The 20,318-nt window shown below is 36.7% G+C and overlaps 1 protein-coding gene across 1 annotated transcript; it reads right to left on the bottom strand.

Annotated features, from left to right (window-relative positions):
• Positions 1–1,135: 1,135 nt before the first annotated feature.
• Positions 1,136–19,600, bottom strand: LOC139142002 (uncharacterized). The gene is made up of 5 exons (XM_070711823.1): positions 19,444–19,600; positions 6,954–7,082; positions 4,486–4,592; positions 2,068–2,185; positions 1,136–1,333 (listed from the first exon to the last, which is right to left on the bottom strand). Exons 2-5 carry the CDS (start codon positions 7,072–7,074, stop codon positions 1,284–1,286), a joined length of 396 nt encoding a protein of 131 aa, XP_070567924.1. The 5' UTR covers positions 7,075–7,082; positions 19,444–19,600; the 3' UTR covers positions 1,136–1,283.
• Positions 19,601–20,318: the final 718 nt, after the last annotated feature.

Below are 20,318 nucleotides of genomic sequence, written 5' to 3'. Positions count from 1 at the left end.
TGGCTTAACGTTCGATTACTGGCGAAAAATATTCTCATACAAAGACAAATCGTCAATATCATAATTTTCAATGACGATTATTTCATAAATTGAAAGGGTTTATTTTGAACCTGGGCTTCAAAATGTGGAAAAACACATGAATTGTTTTATATCGAAAGTGTCGCATGCGATTTACATTAACAAGATCAACGTTTGCCTTTCCCAGCAGGAAGATGTCATGCAGTGAACCAACACAACCATAAATCATTGCTTTAATGTCATGGTTACCGGTAATCTAGAAGATATAGTCGCCTATAAGCAGTCATCTTCATTTTTCCTTTACACGACGAAAGGTTGTACTTTTTTTATTAGTTTTATCATACGATTTTGCAAACATTTTCCCATCATTCATCTGAACACCCTATTATCCCCCGAGAGAATGTTCTTTCTTTGTTTTACACGTGTTTATTATCCACTGCAGGTGTTCCCGGACTCGGCACTGGAGACATTTCGAAATGTCATTGACAAGTGCGCCGCTCACGACACACAGTTTGCACTGTAAATGTTTGGGTTTTGTCGGTCACGACGCGAGCTCACCGCACTGGCGCCCTCACTCCTCTGACAGCCATCTGGCATGTTTGAACACGAGCACGTATGCATGCAAACGCACAGTCTTCAGAAACCCGTCCTATCACGGTGCAATTTTACTCAACAAAACATAGAACTTAGAAGTCTGGAAATGAGATCATAGAAGGAAATGAACATATAAAATTTCATACAAATCTGCTTCCTATACGTATAAATGTAAATTTCAAACAAGTTGAAATGAGATACAAATTTCATCGTGTTTCTTGAAATATCAAAATTTAGCAATTTCTCCTGATGTACAACGTATTAATTTATTTCCTAATTTCAACTTTTATTGAATAAAATTGATCTTGATAGCTATTTTAAGGTATTTATCTGTTCATTCACTGAGTTACACGGTGAAACCACTAATATTTTGTTACTCAGTGACATCGATAGTTTAATAAAACTATAATCAAGTGCGCATGCTCATAACTTCCGGTCTGTTGCATATTCTGACGCTGTAGACGACGACAAACTGCCTGTTGACGTCATCAATCCACCCACAGAAATAAAACGGCGGCAAATGTGCTTTGGTCATGTTCGAGAAAAATACCTTTTTTATTTTAATTTTCGAAAATAATTCGTCGTTGAAAATATTCATGGTACTGACAATATCATAGAAATCAAAAGTAGTGAAACAGTATGCTTAAATTCAAAACTTTTTGAGTGATTTTTCATTGGTCGTCAGACGACAGGAAAGCATCCTGGTAGAGAGCTTCGTATTCTGAAATGAGTAGAGTGAAATAACGTGAATTAGTTTATATCAGTGACGCCAACATTTTTGAGAAGAGTTATTTGTACTTAAAAGTAGAGTCAGAGTAATTTCTTTTAATTCAGAGTCGATCTAAAGTAGTCGCGCTATCAATATTTTCAAGACGGCTAAAAAATAAAATATGGGGGAATATATCAAATCGGCGTTACACTTCGCACCATATGTCAATGTCTATTTTATCATATATACATACTGTACGGTTCTAAACGTTCACCAAATCGTCGCCATTTAACTGTTGGCTAGAATTTGTTTCTGCTGCGAGTAAACGTCATTTTTAAAATTCTTTAGCGATGAAATAATATGAAAATATAACACATAAAATAACATAAAACAATACATAAAACATTACCTATACATATTCGAGTAAATACAAATATAAACATAAAAGCTGCATCACTTTTGCAAGAAACCTAGCATTAGAAACAAAGTTTCAATATGTTCTACTTCGTTTTTGGCCGTTTTATTAATAAATTGATGCATGCAAAATCGAAAGTGTCGCGACGAACGGAACAAAGAATTCAAAGATGTTCAAAGACAATGAGGTTAAATACTGACATGACAGTTTACATTAAAACGAGGCGAAAAAGTTACAGCTACTGTCTCTCTCTAAGTCTACTCACTGCCATTATTCAAGTCATTAACTGAATCAACAGAGGCAGATCTGGAACAGTAGCTGCTAAACTTACCAACTGTTTTCAAAAAGTAAGCTAGCAATTCCTTGATTTGCTTCATAGATAGTCTGTCGATGTCAATCAGGCCTTTCAGTTCGTTTTCATTGTCTTCGCTACTTTCACTCGGTTGGATCTACAGAAAACAATTTGAAAGTAACAAACATTATCAAGTTTTCAAATCATTCGTTGACATTTTAAAGGGTACAACAATGAAAAATAACAAACGCAACTACTACATGAACTGCTGTAAGTAGCAACAAATACGATGTCCTAGCGTCACTGGAATAATGATATAATTTTGCTATCATACCCAGTCCATGGCCATTCACTAAGAGTAGTTGAGATATTGACAGAGAGAGAGAGAGAGAGAGAGAGAGAGAGAGAGAGAGAGAGAGAGAGAGAGAGAGAGAGAGAGAGAGAGAGAGAGAGAGAGAGAGAGAGAGAGAGAGAGAGAGAGAGAGAGACTGACAGACAGAGAGGCGGATAAATAGAGACAGAGAAAGAAAGAGACAGACAGAGACAGAAACACAGACACAGAGAGAGACACAGAGAGAGACGACAGAGAGATAGACGGACAAAGAGAAAATAGAATGCATTCCTTGTTGACAATTCTATCAGAACGGGAATGGCTATAGAATGCTAAGATGGTAAGAAAGATTATTACAATTCATTAATAATATCTAACTCGGAGAACAAATAATGTAATGACATGGACGCTTTTTAACGGCAATTTCAAAGCACTTCGTTATTTTGCCTTTGCACTAGACTACACTTGTTCCTCCTGGAAGTACGTGCTGCCCTCTACGGTGTCCAAACAAACAGTGCAATTACACCTTCTGACAGAGGGCGCCATATCGACGTAAATGACTGTCGATCGCGGAAACATTGCAAAACTTGAAGTTTTCACAAACACTGAAGAAAAGGTGATGTGTTAAGAACTCAAAAAATTCCTAAAGAGAGAGGCAACTTTATGTTGCTATGCCTATTTGTTTTCAACTCATCTCGATATCTGTATCATTGCCTCTGCTGACTCTGACGTAATGTGTCCTTACACATCGCACAGTCCCCGGGCCCTGTGCGTGTCCATACAAATTACACAGTCCCCCTGTGTGTGGAATAGCTAAAGTGAGTATAACATGAGCAGCTGATACCCCGAGTCCAATGTTCTTTGTGCCGCTAATTGGCGGATGATTACTTCAATGACTTAACGTGAAAAATGATATTTAAATCTCCGTTGGCTTTAACTCTTCATGTATTTTCCATTGAAACGTTTTCGTTTGTTTGATCAGTAAAGATTTTTGTTCTCCAATCTGAAAAAATGTCCAATTTCCCAGACTGGTGTGCAATTGCAACAAAGCCTTTACCTGTGCTATGGTCAATGGCACGTTGACAGCCGAATTTAATACTAATCGATATTAACTGTCATCGGAAACGTTACATATTTTGCATAGTGTTGGAGACAGAAGGTCAAGGAAATACACTTTTTTTCTTGAACATAAATACTCAACATATTATCAAAAGTCACATGCAGGAATCGTCCGTTATCTTAAAATATGTTACAAACATACTGTCATAGCTTTCCTCAATAAATGTGTTATTTCGGGACTCTTCGGACTTGCTTGCATCTTGTCGAATCCTTGTCATTCTAATGTTTTCATTTAACTTACCCATATCCTTTGTTTTGTCATCGCCAAACGGTTTGGTCATTTCGTTAGTCTAAAAGCCGAAAACCTTTAACTTTATGATTGATTTCTGAACTCACAAAAATTGAAGAACTAAGCTTTCAAAAATCTAAATCAAATATCGATTTCCATACTATATGAACTTTTAAGAAAATATTACGGTATAAACAGTTCTACAACTAATAGTAGTATCAGATCTTATACTGGATCTAGCCAATGTAACCCTTTTAAGTCGCTACCGGACTAGTAATAGACAGTATAGTAGAGAGGGGCCTTCCCCCTCAAATGTCAATGGTTACACTCTGATGTTAAGCACTGCTAGCTGTATCTTTCAATTGCATATTTCATTTGCATTTTGCTTACTGCAAATATGCATTCAATACACGTCATTCAAAAGACGAAGCTACTGTGCTTTTAAAAATAAGCTCGTTTTAACACTAGCCCTCCTTGGATATTGCATATAGCTAGCAGAACAGAACAGAAAATTGATAAAACTAGCATGACTCCGGCTCAGATTTTAAATTAAAAGGTTAGAGGTATACAGTCACCTGTAATCTAAATATGCCAATATATGGTCAAAGGGGTGTTCCTTGGTATTAAAAATGTCCATGTGAGGGCGCTGTTTTTAAAAGCGGCCACCCGCTTAAAATCTGTGATTGATTAGATTTCCATGGTAACTGTGGCAAAATTGGAACAGGTGCATGGCAGTATACCTTAAATGTGGTATTCGAAGAGATATATGGAAACTTACTGCTTGCCACAGTCGTTTGCCGATAATCATCTGTGGTACGGCGAACTGATCTCCTCTCTGTGCTCCAGGTGGACTGCAGTGGAGTTCATTTGGTGTTGCTCCTGGCGCTGCGGTTATAATATGCCAAACAAAATTATATTAGGTGAACTGTAGTTCCTAACTTCGTCAAAACATAGGTTGACGTCTGCCCGTATCTTTTTTTGTAATTTGTGTAGTCGATGTTAAAGCCTCAAAGTTGAGTCTCCTGATGCATTTGTATCTCAAAACAACGACAACAATAACAACAACAAATGCGACAATGACGACAAAACATCAGGGCTAATCCCACAATTACGCCCTAGTGTACAACTTGTCCAAACATCCTGTATATGTGCGATTTCAAATGTTGTAATTTAATGATGATCAAATCACTATCTGTGTCATGATCTTTACATGTACCAATGACGAATTACGTCACATGCAGGAACAAAACTTGATTCAACAACTCTTAGGTAGGTTGTTCGGCTTCTCACTTTCTTACTATCTAATATCAAGTAATATCTACCGAGGATTGCAACCAATAACCATCGTTACTGTGGCCCGAGGCCGTTCGATCGCTCGCTGTCGGTTTAATTTGTCGCTATGTTCCAAACTTACAAACTGACACAGGAGAAAAAACTGTAGGTTCTGCCAAGAGCAATGTTTCTGAATTTGACTCTTATGAATTAGAAAAATTAGCAAGTGAGGGCGCACTATTCACTCTTTGGTCAAGGCGCCTTAACAGTCATGAACGAGACCAGGTTGAAAGTATTGTCATGGATATAAGATCATCAACTGTCACTGGAGATAGTAATTGTAATTCGTACTTGTAATCTTCCAGCATGAAAAGGTGTTGTGGTGCCCAGAGTACATTGAACCCACATACCATGGCTGGTAAGACGTCTCGTTTTCAACCAATATGATTTACAGACAATCAGCTGCTTTTTATCCCTTCTCAGATATATTTAACCATTACATGTCGCAAATGAAGTAAAAATTGACAATAATGGTTGTTATGACAATGCTAGTATTACTGATGCAGAGAGTGAAGATGACGGTGATAGTGACGTAAGGGATTGTTAAATGCCAGTCTTAGTTATTAAAATTACTTTTTTTGTGACGTGTCTCATTTTAAATTGGAAATAGTTTACTGGAAACGGCACATATTATGGAAGTTGGAGGCAGAAAATCCTTTTACTGTCACTCTTTTCCAAATGAAGAGGATGACATTGAACAATGTAATGTTTTTAGAGCTTTAGTTGGTAAATCAGTATATACCTTTTACGTCATTCAAACTGTCATATGATTGACATCAAAGACAGTGGTCCACAAACATAACAATAGTTACTCATATAAAGGTATTGAATAGGTCCGATATAATGCGATTCGGTTCCTTTGCAAGTGCATTGATATTATATAATATAATATATTATATCATACCAGTATATTGATGGCGCAAATGCATCGATTTGATTTGTCGAAACGTGAAAAAACCGTGGTATATATTCGCGACATACCATGGTTGGCATATGCGTGAACTCCCGGCAAGAGAAAAATCCTGTTATCGACACTCCATTCTAGAATTTTAATATACTGTTATGATATAATAGCAATAAAGCACGCCCATCGACGGTATACTACGAGATTTTGACCACGACATATATGCACGAGCGATAGCGAGAGTTATATCGAGTCATAATCGAGTGGTATACTGTCACTGGGTGTGCTTTATTACTGAAATGTATTATAATATTATTGTACATTATATGTTATATCCATCCAAAACGAAATGAATAGGTTCGATATTACATGATTCTGTTTCTTTGTATGTTCATTATTGTTCACTTCTGAGGTTAAGTAATTAAATCAATTTAATTTGCCCAATTTTGGCTAAATGTAATCATTATTTGGCCATGTATAATCACGTTTTCTGCCCAAATTTGTCAAAAATGCCATAATTTATGCGATTTCGTCGTTGTGTAATCAAGACATCTTATTATACTGCATGATATATACCACGCTGTTAACATGATTGTACACTATATGAACCTCAAATTTGAAGAAATTGAATTTTTACACATTGACTAAAATGACTATTTCGTGACCAAATACTGAAAAGCATGACATTTTTTTCTAGAATGGGGTCAATAGGACTGCTCTTTTTGAACCAACTTCACATTTTACAGATAATATTCCTCTAAACCCATCATTAACCTAGATTATGATTAAAGAAATCTATGTCTTAGTCGGAGTAGGGTATCATAAAGTTATAGCCTGTTTGCAAAACTGCTGTACTAAAGTTTAACTTTGAGTTTTTCGTTCAGTAAGAATAATTATATTGTCTGACACTAGAATCACCTCATACAAGCGAAATATTTGTGCAACAAAATTCCATATGAGTGTGCGTTCGTTGGAGACAGGAATCATACAAAGTTGGAACGATTACTTACGACATATGGGCAGGTGACCATTCCTTACTCTTTGTCTTTTGGCGTCAGCTTGTCCCAGCAACAGAAAGGTCATTGTGACAGCAATAATTGCAAATGAGAGCACGGTGCTTTTTGTTACCATTGTACAATCTTCAAGAAAAGAAAAAACCGTCAATTTGAAGAGAAATCATTGGTACAGTAAAAACAATAAATACAAAACAATAAATACAAAGAAACAATCGTTTGGCAAGATATCGTAAACTAGAGAAAGAATCCAACTTTTCTTACTTGAGGTGTTAATCTTGTGAATCTGAAATTTGACAACAAAAGTCATTCTGGAGTTGAGGCAAAACTAATCTACTACATTGCATGTTTTAGAGTTGTAATTGCCTCGCTACCTAGAACGTAAAGAGACATGATCGTTAAATAGATATCTGTCAGGTTGGTAAGACAGTGGTATCTCCATTGCGCAAAATACACTGAATCGTGAAATTAGTTTATAGACCGTGAAACCCAATCACACCTTTCATTACACTTGCAGGGTCTCCGAGGGACTCCGAGGCATGTACGCTTTCCTTTTGCTGATAACTGCAATTTTATAGCATATGGTAGTCAAGTGTGGCAAAAAGGTAATGAATAAAGAAAAACAAATAAAAAAGCCGCAGCATAATGGCATATCCGAAAAATAAATAAGTGAAAGATATCAGGAGAAGCTTGATCTGATACAAGTACTTGTAAATGCATACATTAAAAGTATAAGTAGCAGATATCATTACTTTGTACTTTCAGTGATTTTTGTTTATATATTTATGTAAACGATGTAATATTTGTCTGTCACAGAAGCTACACACCAATGCTAATAAATCAAACGCTCTGAGTTGCTTTCAAAATGTCGTCAGTGAAACAAATACTATTATCTAATTTCAGTGCTACCTAAAACAAGGCATACTGGTACGTCCCAACCATATAACTGAGCGTGAAGATATATATATATATACATATATATATATATATATATATATATATATATATATATATATATATATATATATATATATATATATATATATATATATATATATATATATATACAAAATGTATACAATGTGCCCTCCCGGTTATCACAATAATGGCTTTATGGCAGCCTCTGAACTCGGGCACAGAATATCAGATATGGTCTCAAACACAAGAAGCAGAATAGAATAAAACAGCCGTTAATAAATGTTGAAATTTTCATTTTTCAGTATTCTACCTATCTCTAGATAACCAATGTTAGTGCGCGACGTGATTCGCTGAGTAGGGATTAAATGGTAAGTGTTTATCCATCTCATTTACAAGTACTTGTATCATCACCGTCATTGTCTCTGAGGAGCTCGAGATAAGTAGAAGGAAGGGTGGTTTGTCGCATCAATTAAACAGACAGTGACTTGATTTCGTGCACATGAGAATAACAAACCTCAGGCATAATAAGTGACGTCTCTAGCGGTATCATCAGACAGAGTGAGAGATAAAAAAACGGTTTTCTACAACGGCGTTTAGGGAAAGGTCACCCTCTACGTGACAATTCGATCAAATTTCTTCGAAATCTCCAGGCATTCACATGCATAAGACTGCCATTCCTTAGACTGTTTAGCCCTGTGATCAATATCTTATGCGGTATGCAACAGTTGCTATGAAAAGTCGCATACAAATATGGATGTACAGGAAAACTATAAAAATGGGATTTGGAATATTGTACCGATTACCTCAGGGATAAAGGTTCAGTAAAACGATTTTCAGATATGTTTTATAAGAGGGAGAGCGATAGGTGTTTACTCGTACACAATTCAAAAGGATACAAAATTGCCACGTCGTTAACCTAATCATACCCGTACGAGTTTTTTACGATGTTATTGATATTTTAGACACAATATACATGTGTCCTCCTCTTTAGAGTTCGAATTGAATGAATGAATGCTTTATTTCACCAGATGCATCACTGTATGTACAATAATGAAAATGAAAAAGAATCTATGTCTTACTGAAGTTGTAGAAAGTCAATGAAAAGAAAGAATATTGCAGTATTGTATAATCTGGTGGGGACCATGAAAATAGTTTAAAAGGACTAGTCGAGTTCATTGCCCCTAAACATGTAACACTCTTCCGGTGTATCGCTGCTGACGATGTTGGTTTGAACACTTGAATTTGATTTACAAAAGTACACGTACATATTATAAATGCAACGTACTTTCAACTGTGATATGCTTATATACAATTCTGATGTTGTCGCTGTCCATACGTCACATAATGGTCAGGCGAAGCCAGACAAGTTTAACAGCACTTCTGTGATGACGCATTTCTTTGAAATTGTTTCTGGAAGCTTTGATCTGAATTAACTTAGCCATGACCCATTCTTATAATCCATATAGTAGATTTAGCTCAAGGTCATCGCTGCGTGTTTATGGACTGACACTAAAACTGAACGAGTTTTCGCCACAGTGTAGTCGGATAGTTTCATTTACCTTACAATTAAAGGGGCAACACGAGTAACTTTACTATTTCAGTTTGTTTTGGAAAACATGTAAATCGTTTTAGTCTACTCCCTGAGATCTGCTAAAACATAGAGCATTAGCATGATAAACAAAAATTATACATTATACAAAATATGTCCTGACTGGCACTCAATTTCAAATATGAAATACCTTTTATATATCGGTCAGCCAATCCAAAAAAATCAAAGATTCCCATATTTCATTTTCCTGAATTCAACATTAAGCCGATTTCATTTTTAAGGGTTTCTTCGAGAAATAATATGATTATATATAAGTATATATAATTATATAATTATGTATAATATAATTATATATAATTATATATATATAATACAATTATAATATAAATATATATAATACAATATACTATACTATAAATAATATATTACATTATAATGTAATATAATATAATGTAAAGTAAAGTAATGTAATATAATATACGGATTTCAAAGACGATGTCACATAACTCAGATTAGTGACGCTGTTTCAGTTTTTGCCGCAGTGGTTTATAGCTATGTATACATTTCTCACGCTTAACCAGTTTTCCTATTCTGCAAACAATTGTGTGATTTTTACGCTCACTCTAAGGCAAGCACCTTCCAGAAAAAAAAACGTTATCTCTTGCGTGATCTTTTCTCTGCATTGTTGGCAAACTACCTTAACCCTTGACATTGCGGCAACAGTGGTCGATCGACCATTATTGAAGAAAGAGTAAATTGGAGATGCACATATTATCAGAATAGGTAATGGCGTAATTCTGGCAATTTGCAAATTTACATAATACCAATAGGCCATAGGCTGTTCGAACAAAGTATGAACCAGGAAGAAATGCATTAAAAAGGTTTAATTTGGCATTCATCCGTCTTTTCAATATATTGCAACTATTGTTTTCATTTCATCGTTAATTTGAAGAAACTGTTTCCTGACTAAGAGTAATCCAGAATTAAACAGAATTAAACGCAACTATGGTCTACTAACTCATTATACACATTCTAAGAATATTATCTGCAACTACGCAATACTACCCATTTGAAATTGTGAATGGGATTAAAATGATATAACATAAGGAAGTCTGCAGGTTTATTGAGCTAGGTGGGTATGACATAAGGTAGAATAGGGAAGAGTTTGACTAATTTTTACAACACTTTTCTGATCTACCGTTTGTGTGAGTTCATTTTGAAGCTCTTGGAGTGAATTAAATTTTCAAAGTTTTACTTTTGTGAGAGTTTAAAATTTTCATGTTCTCATAATGTAATAAATTGATGGCTGCCAATTCGAATTTCAAATATCGTTAAATTTAAGGCAATTTGTTTTTCCAATACCAAATTTGCATGGTGATTCTTGTTTCTTATTCTCTAGTTTGAGTAACAGTGTTTCAATTACAAAGTTTCCTAACGAAAGTTTGAGCAAAGGTTCAGGTCTTTCAATTTCCGGGCGCACACAACCTTAAAGGGTTCCAATAATACTGCAAATGCTAGGAACAACCTGTTGTAGGGACCACTCTACACACTGTAACGTCGCTATGCCCCAACGATTATTTCCCTGCCAAATACTCGCACTTGTGGTAGCATTTCCAGCCTGTCTATTTGTTCCAGGCAAGGGTTAAGCACAAGATATGCTAGTGCGTTTCTATCTCGTCTCAACTGACATGAGTAAGAATTACTACGGTGTGTGCCCGTGTGCTGTATATTCGAACGTACCTTGACTGGATCATCAAAACTCGAAGTTGCTATATCGCCTGAAGGCGTTTACACTGAGCCTGAGAGTCGATTAGATCGTATGTTTCGCATCGCATCAACAGCATGTCTCATGCACGTTCCGAGGCCTTCTTTCAAACCGTTGTCAAACTTTCAGCGATTAGCAGCAGGGATATCATTACCTAACTTATTTCAGTGTAGATGAAAAATAAAGAATGCATTACCAAAATAACGTTAAACCTATGGAATTACTCGTAAATAGCTTATCATACAAACCGCATTGCGCAGAATCCAAACGGCGGAAAATATTAGCGGGATTCTCACTTGTTTCTATCTCACAATCTCTGTCGATCTATTTGTCTACTTCTCTGTATCTCTCTCTATGTGTATCTCTCTGTCTCTGTCTCCCTGTCTGTCTCTCCCTTTCCATCTAGAGAAACGAAGCAAACATTTGGATCTCGCAGACTACGAAAACTGGTTATGATATGAGAAACGCACGCATGGATGCAAACGAGTAATTTGCAAAGCTCCGAGGAAGGATGATGAAAGGCGAGTTTCCTCGAGGGCCGCTGTAGAGTTATTAAAACAATTATTCCATTACAATGACTTTGAAATCAATTGTGCCGCCAAATATATCGAGAGACTGCTTACTCATTCCTCCTAGCTGATTCACTTTCGATTTTAGATTCCCTCATACCCTCAGCGTTCGTATTAAACCTCAGAATTACAGTACTCCGACGTGTTCCAGCAGGCTTTAACGTGATTCCATAGTGTGTTACATCATCAAAGAAGCGAAACAGCACGATTAATTTGAAATGGGAAGCTATCGTGCGAATGAATCATAACATTCACTGGTTACATTGAGTCACTACTTTACGCTAGTCTTTATCTGTGAATATCGCAAGTAACCATGGCTTCAGAATGGTACAGTTTCTTTTGAAGGTTGGATACAATAAATTCTCTTTTGACATGGTACAAATCGAAAAGTTTCAGGTATAACATTACTGACTATATTGTTATGCTATATGAATAAAAAATATGAACAAAATGTGTTGGTTTACTCGCATAAGACATAGGAACGATATCTTTGATCAGTGTCTCAGGCGTTTTTGGTCTGATCTGGTAATGGGAGGTTGTCAGATGAACACAGTTCAAGTTCCGACGCACAACAAAGCAACGGAAGCTAAATAAGCCTCTTGAATGTTTACCAGCTTGTCCTGGGTTCGCGATAACATACGCTTTGCTTTAAACTGGTGTGTAACGAACATACGTCACTTTTGTACGGAAGCCAGGTAAACTTAATGTTTTTCTCATTTTTCCTGTGGAAACTGTATTGTCTTTAAAAAGAACATGAGAAATATTGGCGCAATATCAGTAGTCTTTATTCAGTTTAATTTCGCTTTATAGTACAATGCTCCTCGGGAACAGATGTTCATGCTCTTAAATTTTCTACATATTTTTCCGGTCCGAGCTCTTGTGGGGGCTCATTTTAGCTCTTGGAGTAAGGAAATTTTTCATCGTCATAGTTTCTCGAAAATCGAAAATTTCAATTTTCCCCGTAGAGCTGACCTTGGCGGCCAAATTGAATTTCAAATATCTTAAAATGTTATGTAATTTGTTTCTCTAGGTATCAAATGTTGCACGGTGTGACCCCTGATTTTTATTTTTGATTTTGATAAGAGAATGGTTGAAAGTTTCATTGAGGACACCTTGAGCAGAAGGTTAAGTTTTTCACTTTCGAGGCTGGTACTACCGTACACGCATCATTGTTCAGAAAGTTATAGGGTAATTTTTGTCAGTGTTGAATAGACTTGATGACTGGATATTTAGTTTAACTTTGATGATGTTATTCTGAAGTCGAAATGTGTGGGTGGTGCAGAGTTGAACGTAAGCCATTTGATGGATAACGCAATTGATCGGTGTTCATAGTACTTTATGAAGGTTGAAAACTCGGCATAAATTGGATTCGTAAGGTAATAAATCGAGGGGAATTTTCGACAATTCCTGAGACGAGCGTTGCTATCTCTGCGATGTGATATACAGGAAACGTCAACTTTTATCTCGACACTTCATCGATTGGCGCTCATTCCCCGCTAATTTAAGCACGTGGGCCATGCCAATTTCCCAAGCGCGACTCAATCTAACGCGAGTTACACCTTCCCTCCGTCGTCTGCCTCTGCTTATAAGCTGCATGACCGTAGCTAGCGGTGCCGTCTCCGCCGCAGGGACGAGCCCGACATAAAATTAATAAAGCCTTTAAAGTGGGCCATAACACAATTGCCACACATCTCAATTATATTCCGAAAGTGGATAAGAGTGCGATCCCGCTTCAGTAATTAACAGAAGCCTTTTTAGGTGCCGGAATATAGATTTATATTTTTTTATTCGGAGTCAGGGAACCGCTGGCGCTGGACAGTTATCCACGTGGTAATAATTGGATTATATCCCTCACTGATAGCTTGGGGTGTTTTGGAAAGAACGCTGATTATAATTCCATTTTCGACAGTGCCAAGTCAACTTGGAAACGAGATGAAGATTTTTTCAGTGAAGATGTTTGATCTAGCATTCCAAGAATGATGAGTATATTGGGTAGGTTTCCTTGACATCAACGCATGCGCTTATGCTGTACACCACTTGTTGAAACGTGATAAATATTATGAAATTGTTATGATTGCCTAGGAAAAGGGTGAATTAGAAATATGAAAACTGTTCCCGAAATGAGTAAAACATGCCAGTAGTAGGGGTCAAGGTTTTCATGCTGTAATGAGCAGAAATGATGACGGGGTAAGGCTATGGTTGGCTGATTCATTATCAACAGAAATGCCCGTTTTCTGACGTTTCTCTGGACATTATCGTGGGTCGATGGAAATTTATGTCAATATTTCGAGTAGGGTCGATCGATGTTAAGACAGTACGCACCTCGAAAGTGAATTCGAAAGACTTGAACTCTTGCTAAAACTTTCCCCACTGAAACTTTCAATCCTACTCCCTATGAAATCAAGAATGGAAATTAGGGGTCTCGTGCAAAGTTTGCTACTAAAAGAACAGATTACCTGACATTTACCGATATTTGAAATTCAAAATAGTCGCTATCCCTGTGTTAACTCTAAGGGTAAAACAAACAATCGATTTTCGATTTGCTAAAAACGGCAATTGCTTTTTTACCCGAGTAGCTTTAAAATGAGCCCCGATCAGAAAAGAACTGTACAAATTTGAGTCCAAATGTCTGTCCTTGGGGCGCATTCTGAATTCTACCTCAAAAACATTGCCTAACGCCAATCTTTCACAGTAAGTGACCTAAAATAACAAACTACAAGCGATATACCGGATTGGTCTCCTCTATTAAATGTGACACTTTACACGAAAGGTTCAAAATGTTCATTATTTGCTACAGTAAATTAAGCTTGTTTTCCGATTATCTCCTTTATAGTAAGATACCAAATAATTGCGACTCATAAAATGGATTTGGTGGAATAAATTTTGTGCACGGGACACTACTGGTCCAGATCGTATATTTAAAAAGTTTGAAATCGAGTCCGCCCCAAGACAGCATTAAATTCCTAAACTACTTGACAGTTGGGACGTTTCAAATATGTCCAATACACACTGTGAATGTTAGAATTTAAATGAGTGCAGTAACTACATACATAAGGAAATTTTGCGCAGCAAGATGAGGCAAGACCCCCGCGATCTCTCTGTGTGTAATACTAGCCCGCTGACATCAGCCCATAAGTAGCAGTATGTCAATTTTGTAATCGTGAGTTGGAGCCTGTTTAAAAGGCCGGATGTTGTAACTGTTGACCATTTCTCACAGTTTAATTTGTATTTTGTATGTCGACAGCAAGTTCTTGAACTACTGCGAAAAGAATGTTGAAGCACCCATTAATGCAACATATTGGTGTGTAGTGCATTGTCGTTGTTTATATTTGAATTCCAGTCGGGATTAGGAATCGACCTTTCAACAACGGTAATGTACTCTAAATGTGTACAGGTTTGGCTGATCTGAAAATGCTTTAGGGAATAGTTAACTATTGTTGACTTGATATAAACCAAAAAGGGAAGAAATAGCCAAAGTTACAGTTGCTGGCCCATTAAATGGGGTTCGCGGTCATCGTTAATCCAAGGAACTATTATACAAGACAAACTGCCCAAGGTTAAACTTTTTGGTTGATCCAAACAATTTTCGTCAAATCATGCAAAAACCTTTGTTAATTTTTCACTGTGACGACTTGCGCGACCTGGGCAAATAGTCCGAAATTTAATTTTCTCCAAGCGGTTGGATGACAAACCTTGCTCCTAATAGCAGGGAGTGTTGTAATTATGAAACTTCCATCTTTATCAATGGTTATAAGGTAGCTATGGTCGATCTTTTTCGATGGTTGAGAAACATTTATGCCAGGTAATAATTCCAAACTGCGATTCCGTTTATGTTGGATTTGTTTTAACAACTGAAATAAATCAGATCGTTTAATACTCCATTAGAATGAGTTAAAAGCCATTTATAGATTCCCGCAAGAGGGTTTAAAATGCTCCATGAAATCATAAATAAAAGGAGTGATTCAATGTCGCGTGTCACCTATAAGACATTGATGATGAATTCGCTATTAATCTAATGGTGTGAGTGGCATATTTGATGATACCAATTTAAATTGGGCTGATGGCTCAACTGTACACGGCATTGTAAAGCTCTGTTTCAACGAGCTTCGTCGACAAACACGTCTTCCCGTCATGGTCGACATTTTATTGTATTTTTAAAGGTTTTGGGCAATGACCCTCAAACTGGCAATGACTCTCAAACTGTCCTCTATCTACAATGCCTTATCCCAAAAAATATTTTGTATTTAACAAGAATTAGAATCAAACCAGCATACTTCATGCATTTCTGACATTCTGAAAAAAATGTTAGATATCTCTGTTCTTGGTTCCCAGTCAAGTATAGAATATGATCACTTTTCTCAATGACTCTCTCTAAATGGTGAATTTACATATGTATGTATGTATGTATGTATGTATGTATGTATGTATGTATGTATGTATGTATGTATGTATGTATGTATGTATGTATGTATGTATGTATGTATGTATGTATGTATGTATGTATGTATGTATGTATGTATGTATGTATGTATGTATGTATGTATGCTTTTAACGTAATTGTTTGCTTAATATATGAGATAATACATTTGATATCAATAGAAGGTTAACCTTATACAACATTTTCAATTTGTGTTTACTAATAAAACTGTACACGCCGTTTGCTTTCTCTGTGGTTACCCCCTCTTTCTTTGATCTTTAACTTGATATTTTGCACATGGCAATACGTGCGACACTTGCCTAAGTTTCCAGTAAATAGATGGTCGAAAACAAGTTTCTATCTTAAACACCACGTGTTAAGTCATTTGCCTCTTGCTTCTCTATATCTTTGCTTCAATAGCACCGATAAAATATACGCTTAACTTGTGAAATGTTTTATCAAGCATGACCTAATGTTGATAAGAACAAACTAATTTTTGTGAAGTCTTAATAATTCGTAGCCCGCTGACAGTAACTTGAATCACAATGTGCTGGATAAAACGTTTATTGGATATTTCACTCCGTGAAAGCCACACAATGAAAGATCGTCTCGGAAGTATGTTAATTTCAAAATTATTTTTTGAAAAGGGTGCGGTGGAAACATGAACTTCAACACAACAGAACACGCTGCATTATACCTTTATAGACTCGACACCGGGCTAGGCGGTGTGTATTTAGACCTCATTAAGCGTGTAGATAGCTGGATAGACTGGATCAGAAGTCTTTCATGAACCTAGAAAATACTGATCGCACAATATTTTGCTTTCACTAGACTGGGACATAATTATAGATTAGCATTACGATACTTTTTTATTCGTTGCATGATCTATATAATTAATGATTTCTTTTGAAGAGCGCGCACTTCGGGTTTCTCATCAAATTCTAGGTGATTACCAGAAAAAAAATAAGAGATCTACGTTCTTTGTAAGCCATACAATAATGTAAGAAACAACTTCATTAAATTCATAATAATAATAAAGAACCCATATACGCCAGTAACCTTCAAAAGGCGTTGCTAGCATTTTCTATTTTAATTTGCTATAGCATGCTGAGTTAGCGTTCTTTGTTGACTTACAACAATTGTTTCCATAGACGCTCTGGATTTTATATTTCAGAATTTTAATTGAATAACGGTGTCTTGTGTCTGTGATGCAAATTAATTGAAAAGCATAACTTTGCATCACTGGAGGAAATTCTTTGAATCGATACTTTATGTTCCTTAGTGTCACGCCGGATTTGCTTTTCATACCCGACGTCACAGATTTAATTACAGATGTCCACGCAACCAGTTTTGTACGGTCTGGAGTTCGTCCGCAATGACGTCACAGTATTTCGAAGTGCAGAAACGTAACCATGGGAGGAGAAAAGATGAAGATAAGACGTTGAAATACATTTTTATTGGCATTGTGTGACTCGGAAGAGCGCTCTTACTTCTCAACACAATCATGTAAACCCTCTGTTTGTATACGGTATTAAAGATTTTGTTCGTCAAAGCATGTGGCTTTCGATATTTCTTTTCTCTTTTGTCGTTTGTTTTTCTGTATTTGTGGGCGAAAAATTCGACTGTAAGTCAAAAACGAATGTTCGTGAGATGGCTTCACGCACATCAACACTCCGGTATCTGCAAAACTTTAATAGAAGAGCACATTGTCTCAATAAACGCCTATCTTCATTACACTCGCGATCGGTACACTGCGTTGACGTATTTTGTGATTGGCAGGATAGTTTGGTGTCAGGTGAATGTCAAGTTTATAGTATCGATGATATTTATGAGAAAAACGTGTTTCCTTGATATGCAATTAAACAAGAGACATGATAGACATTGAAACTGATACAAGTAACAACCATGGTCTTATGGATACATTCATATGAAAATTTGGAAAAAGGTTACAACTTTGCTCGTCACTTTCTTTGTCCTCACAAATCAATACCATTGCGTGCAAAAAACCGAACCGCCTAATTTCAAGAATGTCAACCCAATGATCGATATTGCTGCCTTTCGTATTATCAAAAAAAAAGCCACGCAAGCGTGTTTCTGCAGACAGTGTCTTCGTCGACTGTTTTGAAGTCGACTGTCAGCGTGTTTTTACCTGATAAGCACGTACCGCGCTCAAGCCTTCAATCACGACCGGGAGTCATACGTACAAACGTGCGTTTGTAGATATTTGAAGTGGATCAAAGCCGTCGTCTCCACGTGTTTTTTAGATTAGAAAGATGTCAAAATCATTTACTATAAAGACAGCCCGTGTGAAGTCACACTCAAGTGGCAAACAGAAACATCTATGTAAAAGTAGACAGTCTATTTTTTTGTCTTTGACACCTGAAATTTTGAAAGAACACCATTGGATCTAATTTGGGAGAATTGGATCTTCATATTATTTAAACTACTCTGAAGTGTTAGGTGCCCTATAGCTGAATATTGCAATATTACAAATTACTCATAAAAACAAGTGTATAACCTAAATCGAAAGCAGATTTGCAGATTAAACCGACATTAGGGCCTACTTCACTATCCAATTCTCCCAAATTAGTTCCAATAGTGTTAAAGGTACAAAATTTCAGATTGATTTATAACGTTAAACTATATGTATTTCCACACAACTATACAAACTCAAAAGATGTTTCGAAAACGAAATCACAGTTGATTGTTGTCTTTAACACGATTGGAACTAATTTGGGATAATTGGATGGTGAAGTAATGCCGATTTAATCTACAAATAAAATCTCATCTGCTTTTCTTTTTACAGTACACACTTGTTTTTATGAGTAATTTGCAATATTGCAACATTCAGCTATAGTGTTCTTTAAGTATTTCCGCCCTGTTCCATATTATGATAACAAGCTTTACGTTCGGAAATTTACTAGAGAAGAAAATTGGATCGTAGAAAATCTGAACTTTTACCATGATTATCTCGAGTACTCTGAAATGATGCTATAAGTGAAAGTTACGGTACGAATCGTAACAGTGAAGAAAGGTAAAAATGTTCAGTAACTTGTACATACAGCTTATCCTTTCCAAACCACTAATGCACACTAAGCGTGAACGGGTATACAACGTCGGCTGGACAGAGACGAATTCTCCTCTGTAGTCTGGTGTATCTTTGTCAAAAACATGTCGAGCCTATATTTTGAGGAACAATACTGAACATATGCGCTCGAGATAAGAAAGTAAAGAAGGGTAGAAAGAAAGTAGAAAAAACACAGGCATACCTTAGTTATTGCGTCTGTAAGAACGGGAGCGGATTACACGCAGTTGGCAGTGGAGAGTTTAAGGCCTTATTGTGCACAGACTATGGAACCAATCGGTAGTTTAGACCTATTTATCAAGTTAGAAAGCTGTAACGACGCTTTCCTCTGCGTCACTTTCGTTGTCACTATGACGAAAGACGGGACAATCACGGTCTCTTCAAAAAGCTGCATAAATTATGCTAAGAAGGCTTGCCTTTATGGCTGGTGCTTGTGCCGGGTCGTACCTGCTAGCTCTCGTGAGACACTGTTGGGATGGGGGAGGGAATCCCGCGAGATTTGAGAGATAATATCTGCTAAGCTAGCATTAAACATGTGTCGATGGGTGTCAAACCCCTAGATTACTACAGCCGACAGAAATACCGAAATATTAACGAGTAGTGATGGAACCGATGCGCTTAAACGGCAAATCATAAAATAAATATGAACAAAACGGCCAAGAAATGGTGTACATAAAACAGGCTTATTATTATCAAGGGCAGATATCAACCGTGCGTCTAAGCTCCATTGATAGAATTCGATGACGTCAAGCATTGTTATCGGGAACACGTAGGTTGTTCAACACTCTTTGACATGTTTCATTACATTTGAATCATGGCAATGTCATCAGTATCATACCTAAGCAACCGGGATGAATAAAAGTATCGACGTGCCAGCCATTGAAGACCGATCAATTGCCAGTCAACATCACACCCCGCGGGTACTACAAGAGCTAACTGCAAGCCTTTCAAATCGTACATGGGTATGGTTATCGTGACAGCGGCCACCTGAGAGTAAGCGAGACACACAAGAACCAATGGATGAAAATGCAAATTTGCATGAATAAATGAATACACCTC

The sequence above is a fragment of the Ptychodera flava genome, chromosome 1 (genome assembly GCF_041260155.1).
Source record: "Ptychodera flava strain L36383 chromosome 1, AS_Pfla_20210202, whole genome shotgun sequence".
In the NCBI taxonomy this organism is placed as follows: domain Eukaryota; kingdom Metazoa; phylum Hemichordata; class Enteropneusta; family Ptychoderidae; genus Ptychodera; species Ptychodera flava.
The sequence above is the reverse complement of the archived record's forward strand: the minus strand, read 5'-3'. Positions and strand labels throughout refer to the sequence as shown.

Excerpts from the sequence above, each read along its gene's own strand:
- LOC139142002 (XM_070711823.1), bottom strand. The coding sequence starts at position 7,074 with ATGGTAACAAAAAGCACCGTGCTCTCATTTGCAATTATTGCTGTCACA. Across the intron at positions 4,593-6,953 it reads TGGTCACCTGCCCATATGTC|CGCCAGGAGCAACACCAAAT; the intron begins GTAAGTAATCGT and ends TTATAACCGCAG. Across the intron at positions 2,186-4,485 it reads GCAAACGACTGTGGCAAGCA|ATCCAACCGAGTGAAAGTAG; the intron begins GTAAGTTTCCAT and ends TGTTTTCTGTAG.